A 27,512-nucleotide genomic window follows, 5' to 3' on the forward strand; every position below is an offset into this window, starting at 1 on the left:
GTCTAATTCCCAACATCTTCTCATAAAAGCTTCAAAGTCTGCCATACTGCCTCTCTGAATGGCTTTCATTTTAATTCAGTGCGTTATTTTGAAGTCAGATCTCTATGCCCAATCCTAGCTCCGCCAATCCCAACAGTAGACCTCAAGCAAATAGCTTAACCTCTTTAAGTCTGAGTTCGTTCATCTGTAAAATGAATCCAACAATGCCAGCTGCAGAGTTGCTGTGGGGATTAACTGAAAAAATGCAGGTGAAGCACATAGCACATAGTAAATATTCAAGAAATGTTAGCTAAGTACAACTGCACCACCTAAAGTGATAGCGACTAGCTCCTGCTATCCAACTGAGATATGCTACAAATGTAAAATATACCGTACACTGGGTTTTGAGGATTTGTACAAAAATGAACATAAAATTTCTCACTAACACATTTTTTTATTGACTACATGGTGAAATAATATTTTGGATATACTGGGTTAAATAGAATATGTTATTACAATTAATTTTACTTGTTTCATTTCATATTTTTAAATGTGGTTACTAAACTTCTAAATTACATTTGTGGCTCACATTATATTTCTATTGGACAATGGTGATGGTCTAGAATAACCATTAGTTTTGTAGCCATATGGTCCAAAAAGGAAAAAAAAAAAATTCAAATGCAGCAAAGATTTTTGCTAAACATGAATTTGCAAACATAACTGTCAATCGGGCAAAAAGATTCCCTTCTTGGTACGCAACATTTTTTCCTTTTTTTGGTGATAGCTTTTTAATTTTCCCTCCAGTTGTAGCTAACTGTTTCAATCTGCCACCAAATGTCTAAAATTAACAAACTGCTCTAAAATGGAGCTAAGTGGGTGGTTTAGCAATAGTGCTTTATGGCAGAGAGACTATACATACAGTGTCAATTATGTTACTTCTACATACATTTATATGTTTGTATTATACACACAAAAATAAACTACAACCAATAAAGATCAGGAAACAAAGCAAAATAAATATTTTAGTTTAACAAATACGAACTGAACACCTACTGGGTGCCAGACCCTGGCCTGGGTCATGGGGTTGAATAGACTCTGCAATTCACACTCTGAGGGTAACTATTCAATGATGACGACACTTCCTCTCCAAGGGGTAGTCTGTGCTCTTAGAGCACGGAGGAAAAACTCATTGCTGTCGAGTCGATTCTGACTCACAGCGACCTTACAGGACAGAGTAGAACTGCCCCATAGGGTTTCCAAGGAGCACCTGGTGGATTCAAACTGCCGACCTTTTGGTTAGCAGCCACAGCTGAGCACAGAGGAGGGAGCAATTACACTTGTCCACTTACAGGAAAGAGGGATACATAGGAAATACAACCACAGTGCTGCTCAGAAGTGAGGATGAGATTTCAGCTCATATACTTTGGACACATCATCAGGTAAGACCAATTACTAGAAAAGAGCACCATTTTTGGTAAATTAAAAGGTCAGTGAAAATGAGGGAACTCCTCAACGAGATGGACTGACACAATAGCCCCAACAATGGACTCAGACATACCAGTGATCATGAAGATGGCAGAGGGCCAAGCAATGTTTCATTCTATTAACCAAGGGTTGTAGCTGACTCAACAGAAACTAACAACAGGAATAAGGCGACTTTTAAGGCAGACCTTTAAGGATGAAGGGGAAAAGGGATATTGGGGAAGAAGATGGGAGGAGCATATTCTAGTAGTATGCAACCGTGTGTATCTAGAAGCTCTTTGTTGTTGTTGTTATGTGCCTGAGTCATTTTTGACTCAGGGTGACAACGTGTGACCGAGAAGAATTGCCCCATAGAGTTTGCTTGGCTGTGATCTTTACAACTTGTAATCCTCGTAACTGGATAAATAAGCAACATTATGGTAAATGGAGAAAACACTGAATTTGTCAAGGATTTCATTTTATTTGGATTCACAATCAATGACCATGGAAGCAGCTGTCAAAAAATCAAATGATGTATTGCATTGGGCAAATCTGTTGCAAAACACCTTTTTAGTGTTGAAAAGCAAAGATGTCATTTTGAGGACTAAGGTGCATCTGACCGAAGCCATGGCATTTTCAATGGCCTTATATGCATGTGAAAACTGGAAAATGAATAAGACTGAAAAATAATTGATGTCTTTGAATTATGGTATTGGCAAAAAAATATTGACTATACCATGGACTGCCAGAAAAATAAACAAATCTGTCTTAGAAGAGTGTAGCCAGAATACTCCATAGAAGCAAGGATGGTGAGACTTCATCTCACATACTTTGGACATGTTATTAGGAGGGTCCAATCCTTGGAGAAGGACATCATGTTTGGTAAGGTAGAGGGTCAGCAAAAAAGAAGAAGAACCTCAACGAGATGGACTGACACAATGGCTGCAACAATGGGCTCAAACATAGCAACAATTGTGAAGATGGCACTGGACTGGGTGGTATTTCGTTCTGTTGTACGCAGGGTCACTATGAGTTGGAACCTGCTCAAAGGCACCTAACGACAACAACCTTTACTGAAGCAGATCGCCAGTTCTTTCTCCTGCAGAATGAGTTGGTAGGTTCGAACCTTTAATCTTTCGATTAGCAGCCCAGTGCTTAACCCTGTGAGCCACCTGGGCTCTTCTCGAAGCTCTTACATAAAAATTATTTCCAATGTTTCAAATAGAAACTTGAAAGTATTCCAAATTAACCTAGTTATTCGAAGTCCCAACAGATGTCTAAGCTACCTAAATTTCAAAAAGAAACAGCCAATTCATATTTAGCTCCTAAACAAAGGTGTTATTTTGTTACATTACACCCAGGACCTGATGTGTTTGCTCTTTACATTCAGGCCCGGCCCAGGAAGGCACACTGTCCCTGCCTCTTCTAGATTGCTTCTTTTTTAACAACAACCTTTAAGTCTCAACCATTCCACAAAGCATATTTTGATGTCTCTAACCCATACTTTAATTTTCCCTACTTGACCTTAAAGCTCAATTTTTTAAAAAACTTTTTATTGTGATTTAGGTGAAAGTTTACAGAGCAAATCAGTTTCTCATTCAACAATTTACACAGCTTGTTTCGTGATATTGGTTGCGATTCCCTCAATGTGTCAGCACTCCCCCCACTTCCTCCCTGAGTTCCCTCTTTCCATTTGCCCAGCTTTCCTGCCCCATCCTGCCTTATGAACTTTGCTTTTGGGCAAATGCTGCCCTTTTTGTCTTGTATGATTGATTGTTCCGAGGTACACATTCCTCACAGCTGTTATTGTTCACTTTATAGGCCTATCTATTTTTCGGCTGTAAGAGGATCTCCGGGAGTGGGTTCAGTTCCAAGTTTGAAGGGTATCTGAGGACTATAGTCTCAGGGGTTCCACCAGTCTCTATCAGATCAGTAAGTCTGGTCTTTTTTATGAATTTTAATTTTGGTCTACATTTTCTCCCACTCTGTCCAGAACCTTCTACTGTGATTCCAGTCAGAGTGGTTGACAGGGGTAGCTGAGCAAAATCTCTAGTTCTTCTGGTCTCTGGCTTGTGGCGGCCTTTGGACTGCTTCCCTGAGTCTTTGATTTTCTTTACTCTTCTTCGCTCAGGACGGGAAGACACCAATAGTTGTCCCTTAGACGGCTGCTTGCAAACTTTTAAGACCCTAGTCACTACTCACCAAAATAGGAATGTAGAACATGTTTTTATGCACTACGTTATGCCAATTGACCTATATGTCCCCTGAAACTATGGTCCTAAGCCCTCAAGTCCAGCGAGTCAGTCCCTTGAGGTGTTTTGTTATGGTTAAGTTTTCATGACTGTGCCTCTTGTGTGCTCTATTATGTATACATGGATATATTCATAGTATGTACAAATACATACGTAGAAATATTCACTGTCAAACTTATATGTGCTTGTGGGTGTACTCCCATATATTTTTCTGCACCTGTTAAGCTTATACATCTACCTATGTATCCACTCATAAATTGTTATTACTGTTGTTGCAAAATTGTATATGTAATAGTATTTACCCTTGTTGCCTTTTACTCTTGAGTACCTCTCAGTGTCTTCATTTGCCTTCGTCATGTTGTGCTGAGGTCCCCCACGTGTATTGTCTTTCCCTTCACCAAAGTTAGTATGTTTCTCCTATCTAGTTAGTGATTTTCCCTCCCACTCCCTCACATCCATGATAACCAACAAAAAATGTTTCTTTCTGTGTGTAAACCTTTTCTTGACTTTTTATAATAGTAGTCTCATACAATATTTATCCTTTCGTCATTGACTTATTTCAATCAGCATAATGTCCTCCAGGTTGATCCATGTTACTCTTTAACATTGCATAGTGTTCCATTGTGTGTATGTACCATAGTCTGTATACCCATTCATCAGCTGATGGGCACTTAGATTGTTTACATCTTTTTTGTTATTGTGAATAATGCTGGAATGAACATGGGTGTGCAAATGTCTACTCGTGTCACAGCTCTTATTTCTCTAGGATGTATATCTAGGAGTGGAATTTATGGATCATACAGTATTTCTATTTCTAGCTTTTTAAGGAAGCACCATATCATTTTTCACAGTGGTTGTACCATTTTACATCCCCACTCCCAGTGTATGAGAGTTCCAATCTCCCCACAACCTTGCCAGCATTTTTTTTTTTTTAATCAATGCCTTTATTGCCAGGGTGAGAGGGTATCTCATTAGAGTTTTGATTTGTGTCTCTCTAATGGCTAATGATCGTGAGCATCTCTTCACATATTTGTTGGCTGCCTGAATGTCTTCTTTGATGAAGTGTCTGTCCATGTCCTTTGTCCATTTTTTAATTGGATTGTTTGTCTTTTTATTGTTGAGGTGTTGAAGTTTTTTTATAAATTTTAGATATTAGTCCTTTGTCAGATATGTCATTACCAAAATTTTTTTTCCCAGTCTGTAGGTTCTCTTTTTACTCTTTTGAAGAACTCTTTTGATATGCGTAAGTATTTAAATTTTAGGAGGTCCCAGTTGTCTAGTTTATCTTCTCCTGTTTCTGCATTTTTACTTATGTTTGATAGTCTATGTATGCCATAAATTAGGGCCCCTAGGTTTATCCCCAGTTTTTCTTCTATGATCTTTACAGTTTTAGGTTTTACATTTAGGTCTTTGATTCTAAGTTAGATCAAATTTAGTTTTTTTTTTTTTTTTTGGTATGGTGCAAGGTATGGATGCTGTTTCATTTTTCTGCAAATGGATATCCAGTTTTAGCAGCACCATTTGTTAAACAGACTATCTCTTCCCCATTTAATGAATTTCAACTCTTAGTAGAAATTAACTGTTCATAGGTGGATGGATTTACCTCTGGGTTCTCAATTCTGTTCCGTGGTCTATGTCTCCATCATTGTACCAGCACCAGGCTGTTTTGTATACCGTGGCTGTGTAGTAGGTTTTGAAGTTGTGAAGTGTGAGGCCTCCTACTTTGTTTTTCTTCTTCAGTAATGCTTTGCTTATCTGGGGCCTCTTTCCTATCCATATAAAGTTGGCCATTAGTTTCTGCCATCTTGTTAAGATATGTTGTTGGAATTTGGATCAGGACTGCACTGTATGTATAGGTCCCTTCGGGTAGGACTGACATTTTTACAACATTAAGTCTTCTTATCCATGAGCATGGTATGTTTTTCCATTTATTTAGGTCTCTTTTGGTTTCCTGCAGTAGTGTTTTATAGTTTTATTTGTATAAGTCTTTTATATCCCTGGCTAGATTTATTCCTAAGTATTTTGTCTTTTGGGGAGCTATTGTAAAAGGTATTGTTTTCTTGATTTCCTTTTTGGAGTTCTCTTTGTTGGTATACAGGAATCCAACTGATTTTTGTATGTTAATCTTGTACCCTGTCACTTTGCTGAATCCTTCTATTAGCTCCGGTAGCTTTCTTGTAGAATCTCTGGGATTTTCTATATATAGAATCATACTATCTGCAAATAGGGATAGTTTTACTTCTTCCTTACCGATATAAATGCCTTTTATTTCCCTTTCTTCCTTGATTGCTCTATGTCTTCCAGTACAATACTGAATAAGAGTGGTGATAAAGGGCATCCTCGTCTGGCTCCCATTCTCAAAGGGCATGCTTTCAGTCTCTCTCTGTTGAGAATAATTTTGGCTGTTGGTTTTGTACATACGCCCTTAATTATACTGAACAATTTTCCTTCTATTCCAATTTTGTTGAGTGTTTTTATCAGGAATGGGTGTTGAATTTTATCAAATGTCTTTTCTGCATTGATTGATATGATCATGTGGTTCTTTTCCTTGTTTTATTTATGTGATTGATTTTCTAATGTTGAGCTATCCTTTCATACCTGCTATGAATCTCATTTGATCTTGATGTATTATTACTTTTTTGATTCGCTGTTGGATTCTATTTGCTAGGATTTTGTTGAGAATTTTTGTGTCTATATTCATGAGAGATATTGGTCTATAATTTTTTTAGTGGTGTCTTTGCCTGGCTTTGCTAACAGGGTTATGCTGGATTCAGAGAATTAATTCGGGACTATTCTGTCCTTTTCTAAGTTCTCAAATTATTTGAGTAGAATCGGTGTCAGCTCTTCTCTGAATGTTTGGTAGAATTCTCCGGTGAAGCTGTCTCGGCCAGGGCTTTGTTGTTGTTGTTGTTGTTGACAGTCTACGACCTCTTCAATTTCTTCTTTTGTTATGGGTCTGTTCAAATTTTCTGCCTTGGTTTGTGTTAGTTTAGGTAGGTAGTGTGTTTCTAGAATTTTGTCCACTTCTAGGTTTTCAAATTTGTTGAAGTACAGTTCTTCATAGTATTCAGTTATGATCCTTTTTATTTCAATCAGTTCTGTTGTAACATCACCTATCTCCTATCTTATTTGGATTATTTGTGTCTTCTCCTTTTCCCTTGTCAATTTGGCCACTGGCTTGTCGATTTTATTGATCCTTTTAAAGAACCAACTTCTAGTCTTGATTCTTTCTATTGTTTTTCTGTTTCATTTACTTCTGCTCTAATCGTTATTATTTCCCGTCTTCTGGTGACTGTGGGCTTCTTTTGCTGCTCTCTTTCTGTTTATTTGAGTTGTAGTGATAATTCTTTGATTTGGGCCCTTTCTTCTTTTTTGGATGTGTGCATTATTGATATAAATTGATCCCTGAGCACTGCTTTCACTGTGTCCCAAAGGTTCCGACATGAAGTGTTTTCATTCTCATCGGATTCTATGAATTTCTTTATTCCATCCTTAATGTCTTCTATAACCCAGTCTTTTTTGAACAGGGTATTGTTCAGTTTCCAAGTGCTTGATTTCTTTTCCCTGCTTTTTGTGTTACTGATTTCTGCTTTTATGGTCTTATGGTCCAAGAAGAAGCTTTGTAATATTTTGATGTTTTGGATTCTGCTAAGGCTTGCTTTATGACCTAATATGTGGTCTATTCTAGAGAATGTTGTGTGTGTGCTAGAAAAGAAAGTATATTTGGCTGCTGTTGGATGGATTGTTCTGTATACGTCTATAAGGTCAAGTTGGTTGATTGTGGCATTTAGATCTTCCGTGTCTTTACTAAGCTTCTTTCTGGATGTCCTGTCCTTCACCAAAAATGTTGTGTTGAAGTCTCCTACTATTATTGAGGAGCTGTCTGTCTCACTTTTCAATGCTGATAGTTTGTTTTATGTATCTTGCAGCCCTGTCATTGAGTGCATAAATACGTACTATGATTATATCTTGTTGGTTTATTATCCGTTTAATCATTATGTAGTGTCCTTCCTTATCCTTTGTGGTGGATTTAACTTTAAAGTCTATTTTGTCAGAAACTAATATGGACACTCCTGCCCTTTTTTGATTGTTGTTTGCTTGATATATTTTTTTCCATCCTTTGAGTTTTAGTTCGTTTGTGTCTCTGAGCCTAAGGTGTGTCTCTTGTAGGCAACATATAGATGGGTCATGTTTTTTTATTCATTCTGCCACTCTCTGTCTCTTTATTGGTGCATTTAGTCCATTTACATTCAGGATAATTATGGGTAGATACGAGTTTAGTGTTGTCATTTTGATGTCTTTTTTTGTGTGTTGTTGACAGTTTCTTTTTCCCAATTAATTTTTTGTGCTAAGTAGTTTATCGTAATATATTGTCTTTTCCTCTTATTCATTGATTTTGTTTCTTCTGAGTCTCTATTTTTTTCTTGTATTTTATTTTGATGAGTAGGATTGTTAGTCTCCGTTGTGGTTACCTTAATATTAACCCCTATTTTTCTAAGTTTAAACCTAACTTTCATTTCTTTATATTGCCTTGTCTTCCTCTCCATATGAAAGATCTATGATTACATTTCTTAGTCTCTCTTTATTGTTTTAATGTTGTCTTCTTTTACATAATGACACCGCTGTTTCCCTGTTTTGAGCCTTTTTTTTAGTCTTGACTTATTTTTGTTATTTCCCTATCTGGGTTGACATCTGGTTGCTCTGTCCTGTGTTCTAGTCTTGGGTTGATATCTGATATTATGGATTTTCTAACCAAAGAACTCCCTTTAGTAGTTCTTGTAGTTTTGGTCTGGTTTTTATGAATTCCCTAAACTTCTGTTTACCTGGAAATGTCCTAATTTTACTTTCATATTTGAGAGATAGTTTTGCTGGATATATGATTATTGGCAGGCAATTTTTTTTCCTTCAATGCTTTACATAAGTCATCCCATTGCCTTCTTGCATGCATGGTCTCTGCTGAGTAGTCCGAGCTTAATCTTACTGTCTCTCCTTTGTAGGTGACTTTTCATTTATCTCTAGGTGTTTTTAAAATTCTTTATCTTTGGTTTTGGCAAGTTTGATTATAATATGTCTTGGTGACTTTCTTTTAAGACCTAGCTTATGTGGAGTTTGATGAGCATCTTGGACAGATATATTATCATCTTTCACAATATCAGGAAGTTTTCTGCCAATAAATCTTCAACAATTCTCTCTGTAATTTCTGCTATCCCTCCCTGTTCTGGTACTCCAATCACTCATAGGTTATTTCTCTTGATAGAGTCCCACATGATTCTTAGAGTTTCTTCATTTTTTTTAATTCTTTTATCTTACTTTTCTTCAAATATATTGGTGTCAAGTGTTTTATCTTCAATCTCACCAATTCTGCCTTCCACTTTCACAATTCTGCTCCTCTGACTTTCTATTGAGTTGTCTAATTGTGCAGTTTTATTGTTAAATCTTCTGAATTTCTGACTGCTGTCTATGGATTGTTGCAGCTTATTAAATTTTCATTATGTTCTCGAATAACCTTTTTAATTTCTTCAACTGCTTTATCTGTGTGTTCCTTGGCTTGTTCTGCCTATTGCCTGATCTCCTTCCTGATGTCTTGAAGAGTTCTGTGTATTAATCTTTTATATTCTGCATCTGATAATTCCAGGAAGGCACCTTCATCTAGAGGATCCCTTGATTCTTTGTTTCAAGAGCCTGTTGAAGTGATCACGGTTTGCTTCTTTATGTGATTTGATATTGACTGTTTTCTCCGAGCCATCTATAAGTTATTGTATTTGTTTATGTTTGCTTACTGTATCCTGGCCTCTTGCTTTGTTTTGTTTTGATATGCCCAAATAGGCTGCTCAAGTGAGCTAGCTTATTTTCAGCTTTGAAGCACTAACATCCTGTCACCAGATGGCTAGAGCTGTTATCAGGTATAAGAGCTTATGAGTCCATTCACTTTTCTTGTATGGATTCAGCTCAGGTGTTCAGGTAGTGGTCATCAAGTGTGTGGTACAGGCTCTGTCCTACAGTCTTAGAGGGGCAGTGGTGATTGGTGTAGCTACAGGTATCTGGTTGCCACAGGGGGTCACACTCTGAACAAGGCAGGGGACTGATGACCATCCCCCAAGTGTCTCTAAGGAAAGCACATCCCTGTTCACTAGAGTGCACAGGTGAATGGGTTCTGCAGAAGGACCACAGTTACCCAATGCTTTTGGTTTTAAGGACTGGGAGGTACCAGTTATCCTTGGACCCCTGTTGTGGGTGGCTGAGTGACGTGAGTGGAGCCACCAGTCCTTAGACCCCTGATGTGGGTAGGTGAGGATCCTGTTTAATAGGCAAAGTGGCATCAAACATTAAACACCTACCTCTCCACCACACAGCTGAAACAGTTGCAGCCTGCCAACAAGGGCCTATTCTCCTGAAATAGGCCCACGCAGGTCCATGAAGGGGAGAAAGGTATTCAAAGTCCACAGACCGTTTATGCCTGGACAGGAGCCCCTTCTGACCTGATCTCCCAAGCTTAGTAGAGCTGGCAGATTATCTTTTCCCCCAATTGTGAATTTATTCCTTCTCCAAGGCTGGAAGATTGGCTCAGAGAGCTCATCAGGCCCTATCTCAGGCCCAGGGAAATCAACAGCCACTGAAGCTGGCTTGGAGGCTGGAGGTGCAGTAAAATATATGCAAGTACTTAGCTTTTGCAGAAAGCACTGTTTTTCTCTGGTTCCAGAGGTGTGAGTAGGCTGTGCAGCTGGCTGTTTCTCCCTGAGGAAACTACAGCCAAAAGCTACCGCCAGCCCACTGAAGTCACTCCTGGGAATGGTGTCTGAGGGTTCCTGGAGATTTAGGTTCGGTAGCTCCCCTCTGCATCTGAACCATCTCTCCCTTGCCCTGCTGCTCAGTCCATTTTCTAACTTTGCTTTTGATGTTCAGGGCTCCTAGATTGTCATAAATATAATCATTTCATTTGTTTTTTTAGGTCTTTGTTGTAAGAGGAATCTCTGGAAGTGTCTGACTACTCTGCCATCTTGGCCCCACCTCTGCTCACAAGCTTTTAAAACCCCCAGGCACTACTCAGCAAAGTGAGATGTAGAACATTTTCTTAACAAACTTTGTTATGCCAATTGACCTAGATGTGCCCCAGAACTATGGTTCTGAGGCCCATCCCCTGCTACCCTGTCTCTCAAAGTGTTTGGTTGTGTTCAGGAAGCTTCTTAGTTTTTGCTTTGGTCCAGTTGTGCTTGTTTCCCCTGTACTGAAATTTACTTTTATCTTCCAAAGTTTAAAACAACAGTCTGTTATATCTTGATAGTGCCTTGACTTCCTCTCCATATGGAAGTTCTGTCACTACACCATTTATTCCCCCTTTTTATTTTGAAGCTGTCATTGTATACAAATTGTCATCTCTGGTTCCCAGTTTTTGGTCTTGTAGCTTTATTTTATTTCTGAAAATTCCTTATCTGAGTTGGTATCTGGGTGATGTTGTCATTTGTCTTAATCTCAGGTTGTTGTCTGATGTTGTTGGTTGTCTGAAGGACCCCTTTTGGTATTTCTTGTAAGGTTGGTCTAGTTTTTACAAATTCTCTTAATTTCTGTTTACCAGGAAATGTCCTAGTTTTGTCATTGTATTCGAGAGACAATTTTGCTGGATATATAATTCTTGGTTGGCAATGTTTTTCTTTCATGGTTTTATATGCATCCATCCTATTGCCTTCTTGCCTGCATGGTTTTGGCCAAGAAATCACAGCTTGGTCTTATTGGTTCCCCTCTGTAAGTAACATTTTGTTTTTCTGAATCTGCTCTCAGGATTTTTGTCTTTGGTTTTGGATAGCTGGTGATTTTTTGTGGGGGGTCTGTCCTACATGGGGTTTGTTGAACTTCTTGAATGGATATCTTCTGGTCTTTCATGATATTAGGGAAGTTTCCTGCAAGCAAATCTTCAAAAATTTTCTCTGTGTTTTTATCTCTTCCTGTTCTGGAATTCTGATCATGTGTAAATTATTCCTCTTGATAGTGTCCCACGTAACTCTTAGGCCTTCCTCATTTTTCTTCATTCATTTCTGATTGTTCTTCTGACAAGTTAGTATTAAGGGATTTGTCCAGTATTTCCCTGACTCTGTCTTCCATTGATTCAGTTCTACTCCTTTGCTCTTCCATTGAGTTATCTATTTCTGAAATTCTAGTGTTAATCTTCTGGATTTCTAGTTGCTGTTTTTGTACATTTTCTAGTTGTCTATTTTTACATTTTGTTCTTGTATCATTTTCCTGAATTTTTCTAGAGTTTTGTCTGTGTTCTCCTTAGTTTTGTCCATGTTCTCCTTGATCTCTTTGAGGATGCTATATAAAGTCTTCTGAATTCCTTACCAGGTAGTTCAATTACCATTTCTTGGAGGTTTTCTGGTCCTTTATTTTGGTCATTTGCTTGAGCCATCTTGTCCTATTTCTTTGTATGATTTAATATTGTCTGTAGTTTTTGAAGCAGTAAGGTTTTACGATATTTATTGATTGACTGTATGTTTGTTTGCTTTGTTCTGATTCTTTGCTTGGTTTTGAGATATCCAGGCTGATGGGGCTTGTGTGCTACCCTGGTCTCTGGTCTGGCACACTGGGGTGCTCAATACCTGTCTCCTGGTAAATGGGGCAATGGCTCGTAATATGAGTGAGCCTCTGTTTGTTAGTCTTGCAGGGCAGCTGAGGGAAGGCTGAACAGGCATTGGCCACCATCTGTCATCTGGTCAGTGGTGGGGGAGCAGGCAGGACACTTGCCAAGTGGGTAGGGTAGTGGATATGGTGCATGTGGCAGGCAAGAGGGGGCATGGTTGTCGTTGCTCAAAGGGTTGGGGGGGTTGAAGGGCAGGGTAGTCCTGGGGAGGGTGGGCAACTGCGTGGATTGCAGTAGCTGCCACTCACCAGGTGGGGGGGTGATGAGTGGGCTAGTGTGTGGGTACGTGATTGCCACCACTCGTTGGGTTGAAGAGGAGAGGGCGGTGGGTGGTGGACATGCTTGCACATGGGCATGAGGTTGTTGCTACTTGCGAAATCAGGGAAGGGAAGTAGGTGGGTGACAGGTGGACAAGTGTTCCTGCTCGCTGTTGCCACCACTAACCTGGTTGGGGTGGGGCTTGAGTGCAAGGCAGGCTAGCATGTGAGTGCGTGGGCATGCAACTGTCACCACTTGCCAGGTCAGGGTGAGGGGGACGCGTGATGGGCAGTTGAGTACCTGGGTGCATAACCTTAAAGCTTTTATATTTTCAGCAAGCCAGTGCTTTGCCTCCCAGAGCAACCCAACAAATACTGGGTATTTACAGTGGACAAAAACAGTAATAAGAGAATCGTATTGACTTGGGAGAATGACTATAGAGAGATAAGGAAGAATGAGATATATATCTCCCTGAATGTAGAAATATGTGATAGCAATATCCATTCAGTTAGTCTCATTTAAAAAAAAATTCATATTAATTTAGCTTTTCAAATGAGTATATTTCCATACTTCAAAATGGGAGTTTTGCATTAGACTTCTTTCTCCTCTTCATGAGTGGTAATGCAGATTTATCTACGTATACAAATAGTTATATTCAAATATCAATTGAATGAAAAATGGTTTACTGCTTACTTTTTCTGTTCTTCTGAAATATTCAGATATTTGTTGTGTTGTTAGGTGCTGTCGAGTTGGTTTCAATTCAGAGCGACCCTATGCACAACAGAATGAAACACTGCATGGTCCTGTGCCATCCTTACAATTGTTATGCTTGAGCTCATTGTTGCAGCCACTGTGTCAATCCACCTTGTTGAGGGTCTTCCTCTTTTCCGCTGATCCTGTACTCTGCCAAGCATGATGTCCTTCTCCAGAGACTGATCCCTCCTGACAACATGTCCAAAGTATGTAAGATGCCGTCTCGCCGTCCTTGCTTCTAAGGAGCATTCTGGTTGTACTTCTTCTAAGATAGATTTGTTTGTTCTTTTGGCAGTCCATGGTATATTCAATATTCTTCACCAACACCACAATTCAAAGGTGTCAACTCTTCTTCAGTCTTCCTTATTCATTGCCCAGCTTTCACATGCATATGATGCTATTGAAAATACCATGGCTTGGGTCAGGCGCACCTTAGTCTTCAGGGTGACATCTTTGCTCTTCAACACTTTGAAGAGGTCCTTTGCAGCAGATTTGCCCAATGCATCGCGTCTTTTGATTTCCTGACTGCTGCTTCCATGGCTGTTGATTGTGGATCCAAGTAAAATGGAATCCTTGACAACTTCAATCTTTCCTCCATTTATCATGATGTTGCTCATTGGTCCAGTTGTGAGGATTTTTGTTTTCTTCATGTTGAGGTGCAATCCATACTGAAGGCTGTGGTCTTTGATCTTTATTAATTAGTAAGTGCTTCAAGTCCTCTTCACTTTCAGGAAGCAAGGTTGTGTCATCTGCATAATGCAGGTTGTTAATGAGTCTTCCTCCAATCCTGATGTCCCGTTCTTCTTCATATAGTCCAGCTCCTCATATTATTTGTTCAGCATACAGATTAAACAGGTATGGTGAAAGAATACAACACTGACGCACACCTTTCCTGACTTTAAACCAATCAGTATCCCCTTGTTCTGTCCAAACAATCACTTCTTGATCTATGTAAAGGTTCCTCATGAGCACAATTAAGTGTTCTGGAATTCCCATTCTTCTCAGTGTTATCCATAGTTTGTTATGATCCACACAGTCGAATGCCTTTGCACAGTCAATAAAACACAGGTAAACATCCTTCTGGTATTCTCTGCTTTCAGCCAGGATCCATCTGACACCAGCAATGATATCCCTGGTTCCATGTCCTCTTCTGAAACTGGCCAGAATTTCTGGCAGTTCCCTGTTGATATACTGCTGCAGCCGTTTTTGAATGATCTTCAGCAAAATTTTGCTTGTGTGTGATATTAATGATATTGTTCAATAATTTCCACATTTGGTTGGATCACCTTTCTTGGGAATAGGCATAAATATGTATCTCTTCCAGTTGGTTGGCCAGGAAGCTGTCTTCCATATTTCTTGGCATAGATAAGTGAGCACCTCCAGCGCTGCATCTGTTTGTTGAAACATCTCAATTGATATTCTATCAATTCCTGGAGCCTTGTTTTTCGCCAATGCCTTCAGAGCAGCTTGGACTTCTTCCTTCAGTACCATCAGTTCCTGATCATATACCACCTCTTCAAATTGCTGAATATCAACTAATTCTTTTTGGTATAATGACTCTGTGTATTCCTTCCATCTTGTTTTGATGATTCCTGCGTCATTTAATATTTTCCCCATGGAATCCTTCACTATTGCAACTCGAGGCTTGAATTTTTTCTTCAGTTCTTTCAGCTTGAGAAACGCTGAGCGTGTTCTTCCCTTTTGGTTTTCCATCTCCAGCTCTTTGCACATGTCATTATAATACTTTATTTTGTCTTCTCAAGAGGCCCTTTGAAATCTTCTGTTCAGTTCTTTTACTTCATTAATTCTTTCTTTTGCTTTAGCTGCTCGACACTCAAGAGCAAGTTTCAGAGTCTCCTCTGACATCCACCTTGGTCTTTTCTTTCTTTCCTGTCTTTTCAGTGACCTCTTGCTTTCTTCATGGATGATGTCCTTGATGTCATTCCACAACTCGTCTGGTCTTCGGTCACTAGTGTTCAATGCGTCAAATCTATTTTTGAGAAGGTCTCTAAATTCAGGTGGGATATACTCAAGGTCATATTTTGGCTCTCGTGGACTTGTTCTGATTTTCTTCAGTTTCGGCTTGAACTTGCATATGAGCAATTGATGGTCTGTTCCACAGTTGGCCCCTGGCCTTGTTCTGACTGATGATATTGAGCTTTTCCATCGTCTCTTTCCACAGATGTTGTCATTCAGGTATTTAGGTATTTGGAATAGATTCCTGAGAAAGCTCAGGTTTTTTTTTTTTTTTTTTTTTTTACAACAGGCATACTTTCTGATTCATAAGAACAAATTGATATAATATTAAAAAATGGTGAGTTTTAGCAGGTTACCAAAAAAAACCGTATGCATTTTTAGGCTGGAGATAGCATTCAGGTACTAGGAGATACGAACTGTATGCTACACCAATCCAATTACATCTAGGGTGGCATGCTTAATTTTGGATGTTCTAGTTTTAAGAAGTTTACAAAATAGAGCAACTAGGAGAATAAGTACGACATTGAAAAGTCTAGAAATTATGTCTTACAAGTTTGACCTGCATAAATAGAAAATACATGAACTGGAGGAAGGATATAGAAGGTTTAGCAATGACCTGAGAATTGTTTTCAAACACTCTTGAGCTGCTGCACAGAGAGAAGGGTGTTCTTTTTAGTATTAAAGATGAGAATGAGGTCCAAAGGTGATGGCTGAATGGCCGCATGTTCCAAGGCAATATAAGTCATGACTGTCTACTTACGTTTTTTTCTGACCTAACTTAGTGTGTTCCATATGAGGGACTGTGCAGATAGAAGACAGTTGGTCATAATTCAAGGTTATTACAGGAAGATTCCTTTATGGTAAAGCAGAAGATGAAATGTGAACCAGATAACCTCTCAGATCCCTTGCAAGTAACTACTACAAGCATCATTTTCCAACTCATCCCAAGGAAATGTTTTAGATGCCAAAATGTAACTACCAATAGGTGGTGCTCTTTTCTTACTGTTTGCTGGCACTAGCACAAACCCGGATTTTCCTTCTCAGGATAAAACAAATAAATATAAACGTATATATTATATGTAATATATTATATATTATATATATAATATATATTGAAGTTTAGTTAGTGTTTGCCATTGGTATTAAAATCTTATTTTGAATTTTCTAGGATCATAATATCTGAGACTAGAAAAGGGGGTTAGAACTCGTGAGTTTCTGAGCTAGACATACTTTCTTTTACACACCTGTTAGGACTTTGCACCTGCTGCTGCTTCTCCCTGCATGCCCTTACCCACCCTTTTTCTTCTTGATAACTCAGATTATTTTAACAAAAAGCAGAGGCACCAACCCTTGAGACAATCTTGTCTTGCTAACCTACTCCTTTGGTTAGGACCCTCCCCCTATTACAATTTTCATTTCACACTGTGGCTCCTTTCTAAGGCTATAAACACCTTAAGACAAGGCCCTGTATTACATCAGAATCTTCAGCTCTTAGCATAGGGCTTGACTTTTAAATGGTACTCAATAAATGATTCTTTTATGAATAACCAATTTTAGTCGAACTTACGCGTTACAGAAACTCATAAATAAAAGGCCGCAGCAATTAGTCATCTAGTTAGTAATGATTTTAGAACAGAACCTGGATATTCTATCACCTATAGAGATTGTTTAGGAACTTGATTGTTACATAAAGGCAGAAGATTTATTTCTACTCTCATCTGAAAAGCAAGCACCTGTACTTGAGCAAACCAAGGACTTGCCTCTGGTTAGAACCAGCCGGTGCTATTGTAAAGTTCAACTCCTCTCAAGAAGTAGCCGAGGCAGGTGCCCTGGGAGTGGTAAGTGGAAGTTCACCTTCGTGCTGGCCCACACAGAATGTTTTCAAAGTGAATTAGAACATACAATGGAAGGCTTTCTATGTAAAGTCTGATTTTAAAACAAATAGACTAAATGAAATCTTGATGATTAGTTAAATCCCCAGGAAGCAGGAAAAACATTTTAGTCATGTAGAAAATATGTAACCAAGAACAACTTTTTTCCACCTCTTTCTCCAACAAAGTACAGCTGCTAGAAATGTCAGCGGAGCCTAGGACTGAGCCACATAACCCACAGTAGTCACTGGCTGAATAGCTGATGCTGATTGTTGACTGCAGTTTCTCTATGTGGCCTTCGCTTTCGGGCAAAGGCAAGATGAAGAAGAGTTTCTAAATAGAACAAAAAACCATAGAATATTGTTTTCCTTGCAGAGTTCCAGTCGAATGACAGAGTTTTATAGGATCTCAAAACAATCATTGTCTGTGCCCAAAGTCTAACACAAGCCAAATATGATATAATCTATGTTTTTCTAGAAGAGCAAAATGTCCATTAGTCAGTTTATCTCCTCTTAGCCTCCACCCACAGGCATTCCTAGACTGTGAGCTCTCGGAGGGCAGACCTACGTCCAATAAATCTTCATATTCCCAGTACCTCACACAATCTGGAGCACTTATATCCTGGAAAATATCTATTAAATTTGATGAGGGAACAACTGTGTAAACTTACCGGGTTCAAAAGTGTTTCCTACTTAACACCAAAGTGAAAAAAGTTTAAGGAGGTTCAAGTTTCCAAAGTCAGCAAAAGCCCTTCTTGGGTATAAGCACTGTTGGAGTTTTCTTCCAGTTCATAAGAAGAAAAAAAGCATTATTAGAAGAGGTGTATACAAAAGAGAATCGTATCACCATTCAATACATAAATGGTAAAATGCCTAGGGGTAAATTCTTTCATGGGGAGTTTTTTTTTTTTTTTTTAGAGACTCCTTTGCCTGGCTAAGAGCCTTTCTACTATCTCTTCTTATGCTAGTCCCCTGAACATTTAATTCAATTAAACTAAAACATTTACTGAGTGTCTACTATGTGACAATTCTATCCCAGGCCCTCAGAAAACAAGGATGAATGAGATATGCTCCCTGCCCCCCACCCCCCAAAACTTACTTTGTAGGCCATCCTCCTTCTAACAAATCTATTAAGCCCCAGAATCTGCAGCTATGAGAGATGGGTAACAAGTCTTGATTAATTTACTTTGAAGCTTTCTCCAGAGGAAAATGTGTCATAAAGACAGTAATATACCTTCCAAAGTAAAGAAGCTTACCATTATATAAGTTAATACACCATTTGTCCATGGAAAGACCCACTAAAAGGATCAAACGAGACCAGAAACAGCACTGTCAATCAATTCTACATTTCAGACACTAGTATGACAGAAAATACTCAAAATTCTAGTCACATGAACTTAGAGCAGTGTTTCTCAAAGCTGAGTATGCTTCCGAATCGCCTGAAGGGTTTGCTAAAGCACAGATTTGTGGGTCCCATACCCACATTTTGACTCAGAAGAACTAGGGTGGGCTGGAGGATTTTGAGTTCTAAGAAATTCCCAGGAGATACTGATGCTGCTAACCCAGGGACCATACACTGAGAACGAATGACTTTGAGAAATCACAAATATATCTTTTGTACTACAAACCAATGCATATTTTCAACATTTTAGATTAGTTTAGGGCTTTGTGAGAAGCCATAGGGAAACAATCTCTCAAAATATTAAGAACATTAAGAATATCTCATTTTTTCACAGAGCTTCTAAATTTTTAATGGATTTTCTCCTTTGACATTCTGAGACAGGCAGAGTAGATATGATTAAATCTGCCTGATAGATGAAGGAAATGAGAATAGCAATATTAGTTGACTTTATTAATTAGCATTCCAGTCAAGATCAGAATTTAGATCTCGTAGCAGGGCCCTGGAGACTTGGTGGAACAGTAGTTAAGGGCCCAGCTACTAACCAAAAGATTGGCAGTTTGAATCCACTAGCTGCTCCTTGGAAACCCTATGGGGCAGTTCTACTGTTTTATAGGGTCACTATGAGTCAGAATCGACTTGATGGCAATGGGTTTGGATTTGGTTTGATTAACAGGATCCTAGGTGGTGCAAACTGTTTGCACTTTACTGCCAACCTAGAGGTTGGTGGTTCAAACCCACCTTGCAGTACTGCAGAATAAAAGGCCTGGCAATCTGTTTCTATTAAGATTAGAGCCAAGAAAACCCCCTATGGAGCAGTTCTACTCGGTAACACACGGGGTCACCATGAGTCAGAACCCACTAGACGACAACTAACAACTCTTAACTTAGGAAATAGAAAAATAAAACCTCTCGCAATCTTTTCTCTACTAGAAAGCCATCCACCTTAACCCACACCTAAATACAGTAATTACACTCAATTTAAACAATCATTAGGTTAATTCTTTGTAATTAAATTAAAAGATTATTTGAAGGAAAGGCAAATAAAAGCATTTTGAGCTTCAGGTGCTTCAACTCTAAAATGAGAGCACAAGACAAAGAACCTTGCTTTACTAAAATTATTGGATATAATTATTTTATAAAAGGAATATTTAACAGAGCCTCATTAGTAAAGTAAGAAGAATTAACTAAAGCTGGTAATACACTAGGATTGGTTTGCCCAAACGCTTTTACTGAAAGCATGCCCAAATGCAACGAAGTCGTTGCATTTACTGTCGCTCTACTGACCTGAGAAGATGAATCTTCAAGGAAGGTAGATCACTGAAGGAGTCAAGAAAGACGTGATGGTCATTTGAGTGTATAGCCTACACTACAATGTTTTAGATAAATAAAATGACGTTTATGCCTCTAAAAATATCATCCCTGAAATTGTGTGTTACCAGGAGTACTACTTTATGTACTAATATGCTAGGACACAACCATTATTAACCTACAGATAAAACCATTGCCGTTGAGTCGATTCCAACTCACGGTGACCTTATAGGACAGAGGAGAACTGCCCCCACAGGGTTTCCAAGGCTGTAAATCTTTACAGAAGCAGACCACCACATATTTCTCCCACAGAGTGGCTGGTGGGTTCAAACTCCAGACCTTTTGATTAGCAGCTGGGCACTTAACCACTGTGACACCAGGGTTCCTCAACATGTAAACAGACTGGCATTTTATGGACTGTTAAATATACCCATGGGTGTAAAGTAAAGATGCAATAATGAGGGTTCTTTGGTTAAATTGTCATCATTTACGACAGGTCAAAGTAGATATAAGGAACCTTGGTGGTACAATGGTTAAGCACTCAGCTGCCAACTGAAAGGCTCGTGGTTCGCACCTACCAGTGGCTCTTCGGGAGAAAAGACCTGATGATCTACTCCCATAGAGATTTATGGCCTAAGAGACCCTATGGAGCAGTTCTGCTCTGTCACATAGGGTCGGTACGAATCAAAATCAACTCCATGGCACACAACAACAACAGCAACAAATACTTGTGTCATTTGATTAATACTACGCCAATATTTGCACTGTAAAATTCTATTTTCATGGGTTTATAACACAATAATAAAAATTCACTCTGCATTGAAACTGGCACAGGGAAGTTCAAGCTGAGACATCTGTGATGCCAAACTTCTTTCCACTACTACCACTAAAAGTTAATAAGATACTATCTGATGCTGCAGCATAAAAATCCTGAATAACCAACAGAAAATGAGCAAAACAGGTCCTATTTTTATTATACCTAGCAAATACAACAAATAATGGAGATTATATAAGAGATTTGATAGATGTCTTCAGTAAATGTGTCTTTCATCAAGGTATTAATGTGACCAAACATTAACAAAACAATGTGTATGATCTCTACTAAACTTCTCCCAAATAAAACAGCTTTTTTTTTTCATCAAAAGCGTAACTGTCATGAAATAATAAAGATTAATCCTATAGGAAGGAGCCTTGGTGACACCATGGGTAAGCACTTGGCTACTAACCAAAAGATCAGTGGGTGGAGCCCACCAGCCACTCCGTGGAAGACCTGATGATCTACTCCTGTAAGGATTACAGTCTGAGAAGTCCTATGGGGTAGTGCTAGTCTGTCATTTAGGGTCTCAGTGAGTCAGAATTCATTTGATGACACTCAACAACACAGTAATTCTGCAGAAGGCGACAATGAAGGAGAATTCATAATGACACACACACCAAAATGAAATTTAGTAACAGAGAGACTTCTAAAATTATATTCAGGGAAGTTTAAAACATGAAAGCAGGAAGGTGGTACAATGCCACTAGGAGTCAATCCCCACAAGTAACAATATAAATAAACATCCTTAGATAAGTATAAATGGGAAATAAGAAATGAGACAGTATTCAACCATGTATTTAATATTAAGATTCACCATCACATTATTCCCATAACTTTTTCAAATCAGCTAATCAGTAATTAGATTTCATAGTCTTTTATACAATCTTCCTCTATAGTCTTCTCGAAGTGGTAAAACATGGCTCCCTTCCAATGTTCTAAGACACAAAAGTCTCAAGTTTTGAAAAAAACGCAGATATTCACTCTGAATTAGCACATCTTTCTTGCTAAATTAGCAAGGCTCTAAACCAGTGTTTCTCTAAGCAGACATCTCAGAAACGCAATACTCTAAAATACTCTTTAAGGGAGAAAAGTCTCCCCTCTTAAGAGGGCTCACTAGCATTTAAAGACCCTAAAAGGTCCCCATAACAAAGAAAACTAATCATTTGTTACAGCCCAGTATTTCCAAACTTATCTGACCACAGAACACAATTTAGGTAACACCTGTTAATATTTTATAAAACCTCTTTTTGTGAAGTTTTCTCATAGAAAGTTAGGTCGATCTGTTAGATTTAATATGTTTTGACATGAGCTCAGTATGTTTGAAAAATTGTCTGAAAAATAAATTATGATGTCAATTTCTTCTTCCATAAGAGACAGGAGGTTGGCTTGCTTTCTTCAAGGCCTCGTAAACAAAAAAACTACAATTCTAAAATACTTAAGAGCAGATTTAATACTCATGTCCCTATTTAATTTCCAGGAAAATCTGAACTTAGTCAATCAAGTGCTTATTAAACTCCAGTGCCTAGATAAAATACATGCAAGCCTCTTAATTGTTCGTAATTATATTATATGTATACATATTCCCTGAGCGAGTTATCTGCGTTAGGGGATTTTCTTCATTGACCCCCATGGTTTCTTGGTCTCTTTGAGTGTGTCTAACTATACTATGAAGCTAAATTTAAATTATTTTTTATATAATTTATTCTCTTTTTCCTTTCCATTAGCATGATAATAAGAAATCCATGGTATTATGGATTTTTAAAAGTTAAGATTATAAAGCTGTCTTGCCTATTACAGTAAAAACTTCATTAAGGGCCATCGCGTATTCAAAGTAGTCTATAATTCAAAGCAGCTGCTCATACCGCACCCTCTCTCCAGATGTACTATTGTCCTTTAAACAAAAACATCAGATCATCCGAGTACTCTTTCATTTCAAACCTAGTTTCTAGGTCCCAGGCATTCAAGGTAACTATGTTTTCATAAAGTTATCATATCCCTTACCGTCGAAGCCCACGGGCCCATGGTTCCTAATGGCTTGACCATTCAGCCCTTAATTACATATTATCTTTTCCAAAGCGTTATATTTTAGCCACGCACTTCATAAACATGTCAAAATCATAATTATCATTTTTTTTTTTAGTCATGATAGGAAAGAACCTCCCTTTCTGTGTTAAAACCATGTATTCACTTATGGGTTTGGATTACTTCAATTTTCTTTTACCTGTGAACTCTATGTGACATTTTTTAAAAGGCAATGCATATCCACTAAAACGTAGTCTTTTTGTAGTTGTATGTCATAAATTAAAACACTGAAAGTTTCCTTATAAGAACACATAGGTTTTAATTCCTCTTCCTAAAGAGTTTCGTTTTATGATTAAGAAAATTAAGATTAAGTGACCGATGATGGAAATGTAATGAACATAAATCACCTACTTTAAACAGGTTCAAGAGAGGAAACAACATAGGCAAACTATTCTTCTATTAAATAGTAGCCAAGGACAACTTCTTAAACCAAGAGGAAAGTAAATGCTGATTTCATAGCCCTCTCATTTTCCTCCAAGATGGTGTATTTTTATAAAGCTGAAATACTCTGTCATCAATATTTTTGTAAATTATCTTTTACAAAGAGAAAGATAAAACCTATCTTCACGTGAGCCCATGCACATCACAAAAAAACTTAGAAGCGCTCCAAACTTACGGTTTTGGCATACCAACTGAGTAGCGCTGAGGGAGGAGAAGAGGGGTTAGCAAAAGTGTATTTAGGATGAATGCCACCCACCATCAAGTAATGGTTTAAGTAGAAAGTAATCAGGGGGAGACCACAGCAGCTAAATTTCAACCAAAGATATTCTAGGTTTAGAACAATAAATAATTTTAATCAGGTACGTTCCAAGGAGCAAACAGGGCTGTAAGGCTATAGCTCAGCCCGGATAAGCACTTGGAAAGTCGGCCAGACCAGCAGCCACTCCGCACCTAAAGCACAGCGTTTGACCTGCCATTAAAAGCTGTAACATCTTTAGTACAAAGAAACCCATACGTTGTGAAACCTAAACACTTTGAGCTAGAAAACATATCTAATTTATTAATGAAGACAGCATCTTTCACCTTCATCAGAACGTACGTCGTAAGGTGAAGGGAGTTACGGAAATGTTTATATGGATGAAGCTAGAGAGACACACACGAAAGCATCAGGACTTTCCTGGAGCCCTGCCTTATTAGAGCCAGAACTGCCTCATAATAAGGTCTTTTTAGTATGTTAGTAACGAAACACTCTTGGAAGGGGTCCAACATGAACCACCTCTCCAGGAGTCTCCCATGTGGTAACGTGACACTTAAGCTTCCACAAAAACCAGTGTCTACATTTGATGAATAAGTTAGCAAAAAAAAAAAAGTTATTAAGGCTTTGAAAAATGCAGAGAATAAAACAAAAGGACTTTGAGACATGTCTTACTATTTGTCTCCCTGTTTGCCAATTAGGATAGTTTTTTCTAGGATGCTAAAAAGGATTACTTTTCTTATCAGGTCACACAGCCCTGTATGTGCTTCAAGCTGAAATTCATCACTTCAAGGGGGCTTCTCGCCTCCATATCAGAGTTTATCATTTGATGGCATAAAACTACAGTGAGGCTGAAAATAGACACTGAAATTATAAAGCAGTGAATGAGTCGAAGCCAATAGGATATGGAGCCTAAATTATTTGAATCCTTAGCAATCTCCCACACATTGTTCACTCAGCCCAAAACAACAAAAACCTGTATAATGTTGAATGAAACAAACTCAAATTCCATCTCCAAATCATATAATTCATACTAAAAATAAAACATGTTGATACAAAAAAAAATACATATATATAGTTGGTTTCTTAGGTGCTCTAGTTACTCCCTAGGAATATTCCCAAGAAAGTGATTATCAAGATAGGAGTGATCTGAGTATCTTCACTCTTGCCACCTGCCTTGCCCACCCAACTTCCTTCCAATCCCTGCTTCCATATTGCTCCTTCTTTGAGCCTAGCCCTCAAAATTGCATGAAAGTAAATAGAGCATTCGCTGGTGTGGTCAGCTGTCAGTACAGTCTCATCAAGTGGCTGTCATGCTGTGGATAACCCAAAGCAGGTTTCTGTTTCCTTAGCAGAGGCCAGGTCCTCACAGAGCATGATCATGGTTTTAAGAAGAAAACGAAATCTGGTTCAGCTCAGACTCTAGCTTCAGGCTTCTGCGTTAGAAACCATAATTCACATTTATTGTAAATGTCATCATGCCTATGAGCTCTAGAGTGTATTTACAGTGTCAGCGGAGGGTTTTCCTTGATGGATGCTTTAGTTTTCCCTTTTCTTTTTTTCATAAGTCCTATATATCAAAGCTTTGGGAAATTTCTTTTTACTGATTCTGACAGAATTGATAGAGCAGCAAGGGCTGGCCTCCTTACTTGACAGGTCTTGGCTATTTTCACTGAAGACAGGCTTCGCAGTTACATTTCCCTTTATCATGAATGAAGTGAACTAAAAAGCTGCGGTCCATCCTCAAAGCATATAAACAGGGTTAGTGTTCAGGAAACTTTCCCTCAAGCTGTTAGCACAACGGAGGGAGGCTGTTTGCATAAGTTATAAGCTTCAGCACAGGGGCTAGCAGAAACCTTGTTAAACCATGAATTTCAGTCTGCAGTAATCTGTGTTGAATAATAGGATGAGCAGATTTTCATCAGCTGATTTCAAGAGATGTTTACATGTACCAGCATCACCCCCTATTCCAACTCCTCCCAGGGTGGATGGGACAACCCCTCTTTGCCTAGATGGATTTTAAATAATAACACCCAAGCACCTGGTTTTGTTTGTGTGTTTGTCACCAAGGAGCTATCAAGTAGCACTTGTTAAACACAGAAGACAAGGGTTAAGAGGGGCGACAAAACCAGAAAAAGAGATCATCTAAAAGCGAGGGCAAGTGTGACTTATCTCTCTGGGGGCCGAGGGATTGGCATAAAATGGCATCTACCACTTGATAAACATGGCTAAAGCCCAGGCCACGGGAATATCCCCTGACCCACGTAGGAATCACCGGCGTAAGTTATTCTAGGACTGCTAGAGACGCCCAGGGCAGGAGAGCTCCTCTGGGCATGGGGTGTCGCCCCTTCCCTTTCTCCAAGCAGATACTCCAGCCAGCTCCCTCCACTGTTCCGCGCCCTTCTTCTCTCCACTTCTCACTTCGGACTCTAAAACCGGGCTTACTATGGACGCAGCTGGCGAAATGCGGGGCGTGACTGCACCGAGGGGCCCGGGAGGATCGCCGCGGAGGTTGGGGAAAGGTGCCTGGGGGCACCAACGGGCAGAGGGCAGACATGGATGCTGTGGGGGGTCCGGTAGAAAGCTGGGACCAGATTGCTGGAAAGGGGCGCCTCAGGGCACTCACCTGCTGCTCCACCTCGATAGCTGCGAACTGTGTTGCCTTCATGCAGGGGCCGGGGGCGCGGGGATCGGGAGCCCCGCTCGCGGAAGCCTGGCGTCCGCGCCGCCTCGGTCCTGCCGCCGCCGCTGTACCTGTCATAGAGCCGCAGCATGTGCTCCGACACCTTGTCGCGCGGCTGCAGCTCAGGGCCGGGGCCACCACCTGCCGTGCGGTCGCCTGGCACAGCCTTGCGGAGCTCGGGGAAATGCTGCTTTAGTTTCTCTCCCTGGGCTAGGCTCACACAGAAGCAGCCCAGCCACAGACAGAACAGGCTGCGCGCACCAGCCATGGCGAGGTCCCGGCGCGGCGCGTCCGCTCCCTGCGTCGCGGGGGGGATACTCTGGAAGAGCGAGGGGCCCGCGGGAGACCCAAGGGTTAAACCCTAAACTAGGGCGAGAGCGTCCGGAGCCCTGGGTGACAGCCTGAGCAGAACAGCGACAAGCCCCACTTTTTGAGCTGGCCAAGGGCAGAGCGGCAGGTGGGTTCTTCTCTCGCAGAGGGAGCGGACCTCACTGGCGCGGGACGCTGCAAGCGCCGTCTCCACTTGGACGCTGAGAGAGAGCAGCGAGTCGCGGCGCGTGTGTCCCGGGTGTTTTCAGGATCTGTCTCTACCCTCCCTCCCCGTTTTATTTTCGGGAATACCCAGCCGGAGCGGCCGCGCTGGGGAGGAGAACTAGCACTGCGTCGGGCGGAGTGCCGGAGCGGGGGTGCGCGCAGCGGTCCGGAACGCTCGCTCGCCTTTTCCAGGGATTGGAGGAGCCGCGGAACGGCCAGTCCGAGTTTTGAGTGTATGCGTGTGTGCGCGCGCGTGCGTGCGAGGAGAGAGAGAGGGAGAGAGAGAGAGACTAAGACTTCGTTCTAGTTCTCTGGCTGCTCTGTGCAGTCCGCAGGCAGTCTCCCCTCGCCCTGGCTTTCACAGGCAGCTCGGACCCGGCTATAGCTGCAGAAAAGCTAGGGGGGAAGTGACCAACGAACCAGCAGGGGGAGAGAGAGAAGAGGAAGTAGAGGAGGGGGTGGTTGGGGAACGGAGAGGGAAAGAAGATCAAGGAAGAAAGAAAGGATTGGAGGAATTTTTTTTTTTTTAATCCTTTCAAAAACTGGCTATGTTGAACAAGTGAACAGAGGAAAATAAGAGCTTCTTTCTCCTCTCCTTGCCTACCCACTCCCCAATTCCAAACAAAATCACAATGTGAACACCCTCCTTACGGCCTTCCTTGGGGTTTCTGACCAAAGCCGCCAACCCCTGCACCTGTGCCCGGTTCCAGTCCCTTCTGGCCTCTCAGAGTTTCCCACACCTGATCTCCCCTCTCTCCTGAATCATCAGTTTACCCCATTCGTCTTCCCCGAGGAGAAACATAACTGGAA

General features: G+C 40.1%; 1 protein-coding gene across 1 annotated transcript in view; it reads right to left on the reverse strand.

Annotated features, from left to right (window-relative positions):
- The window catches only part of BMP3 (bone morphogenetic protein 3), a 37,777-nt gene extending 11,341 nt beyond the window's left edge, over positions 1 to 26,436 (reverse strand). The window contains exon 1 of the mRNA XM_003414128.3: positions 26,112 to 26,436. Coding sequence (XP_003414176.2) covers positions 26,112 to 26,436 — 325 coding nt within the window. The remainder of the gene's footprint in view (positions 1 to 26,111) is intronic.
- Between the last annotated feature and the right edge of the window lie 1,076 nt (positions 26,437 to 27,512).

This window comes from Loxodonta africana, chromosome 5 (genome assembly GCF_030014295.1).
Source record: "Loxodonta africana isolate mLoxAfr1 chromosome 5, mLoxAfr1.hap2, whole genome shotgun sequence".
Taxonomy (NCBI): Eukaryota; Metazoa; Chordata; class Mammalia; order Proboscidea; family Elephantidae; genus Loxodonta; species Loxodonta africana.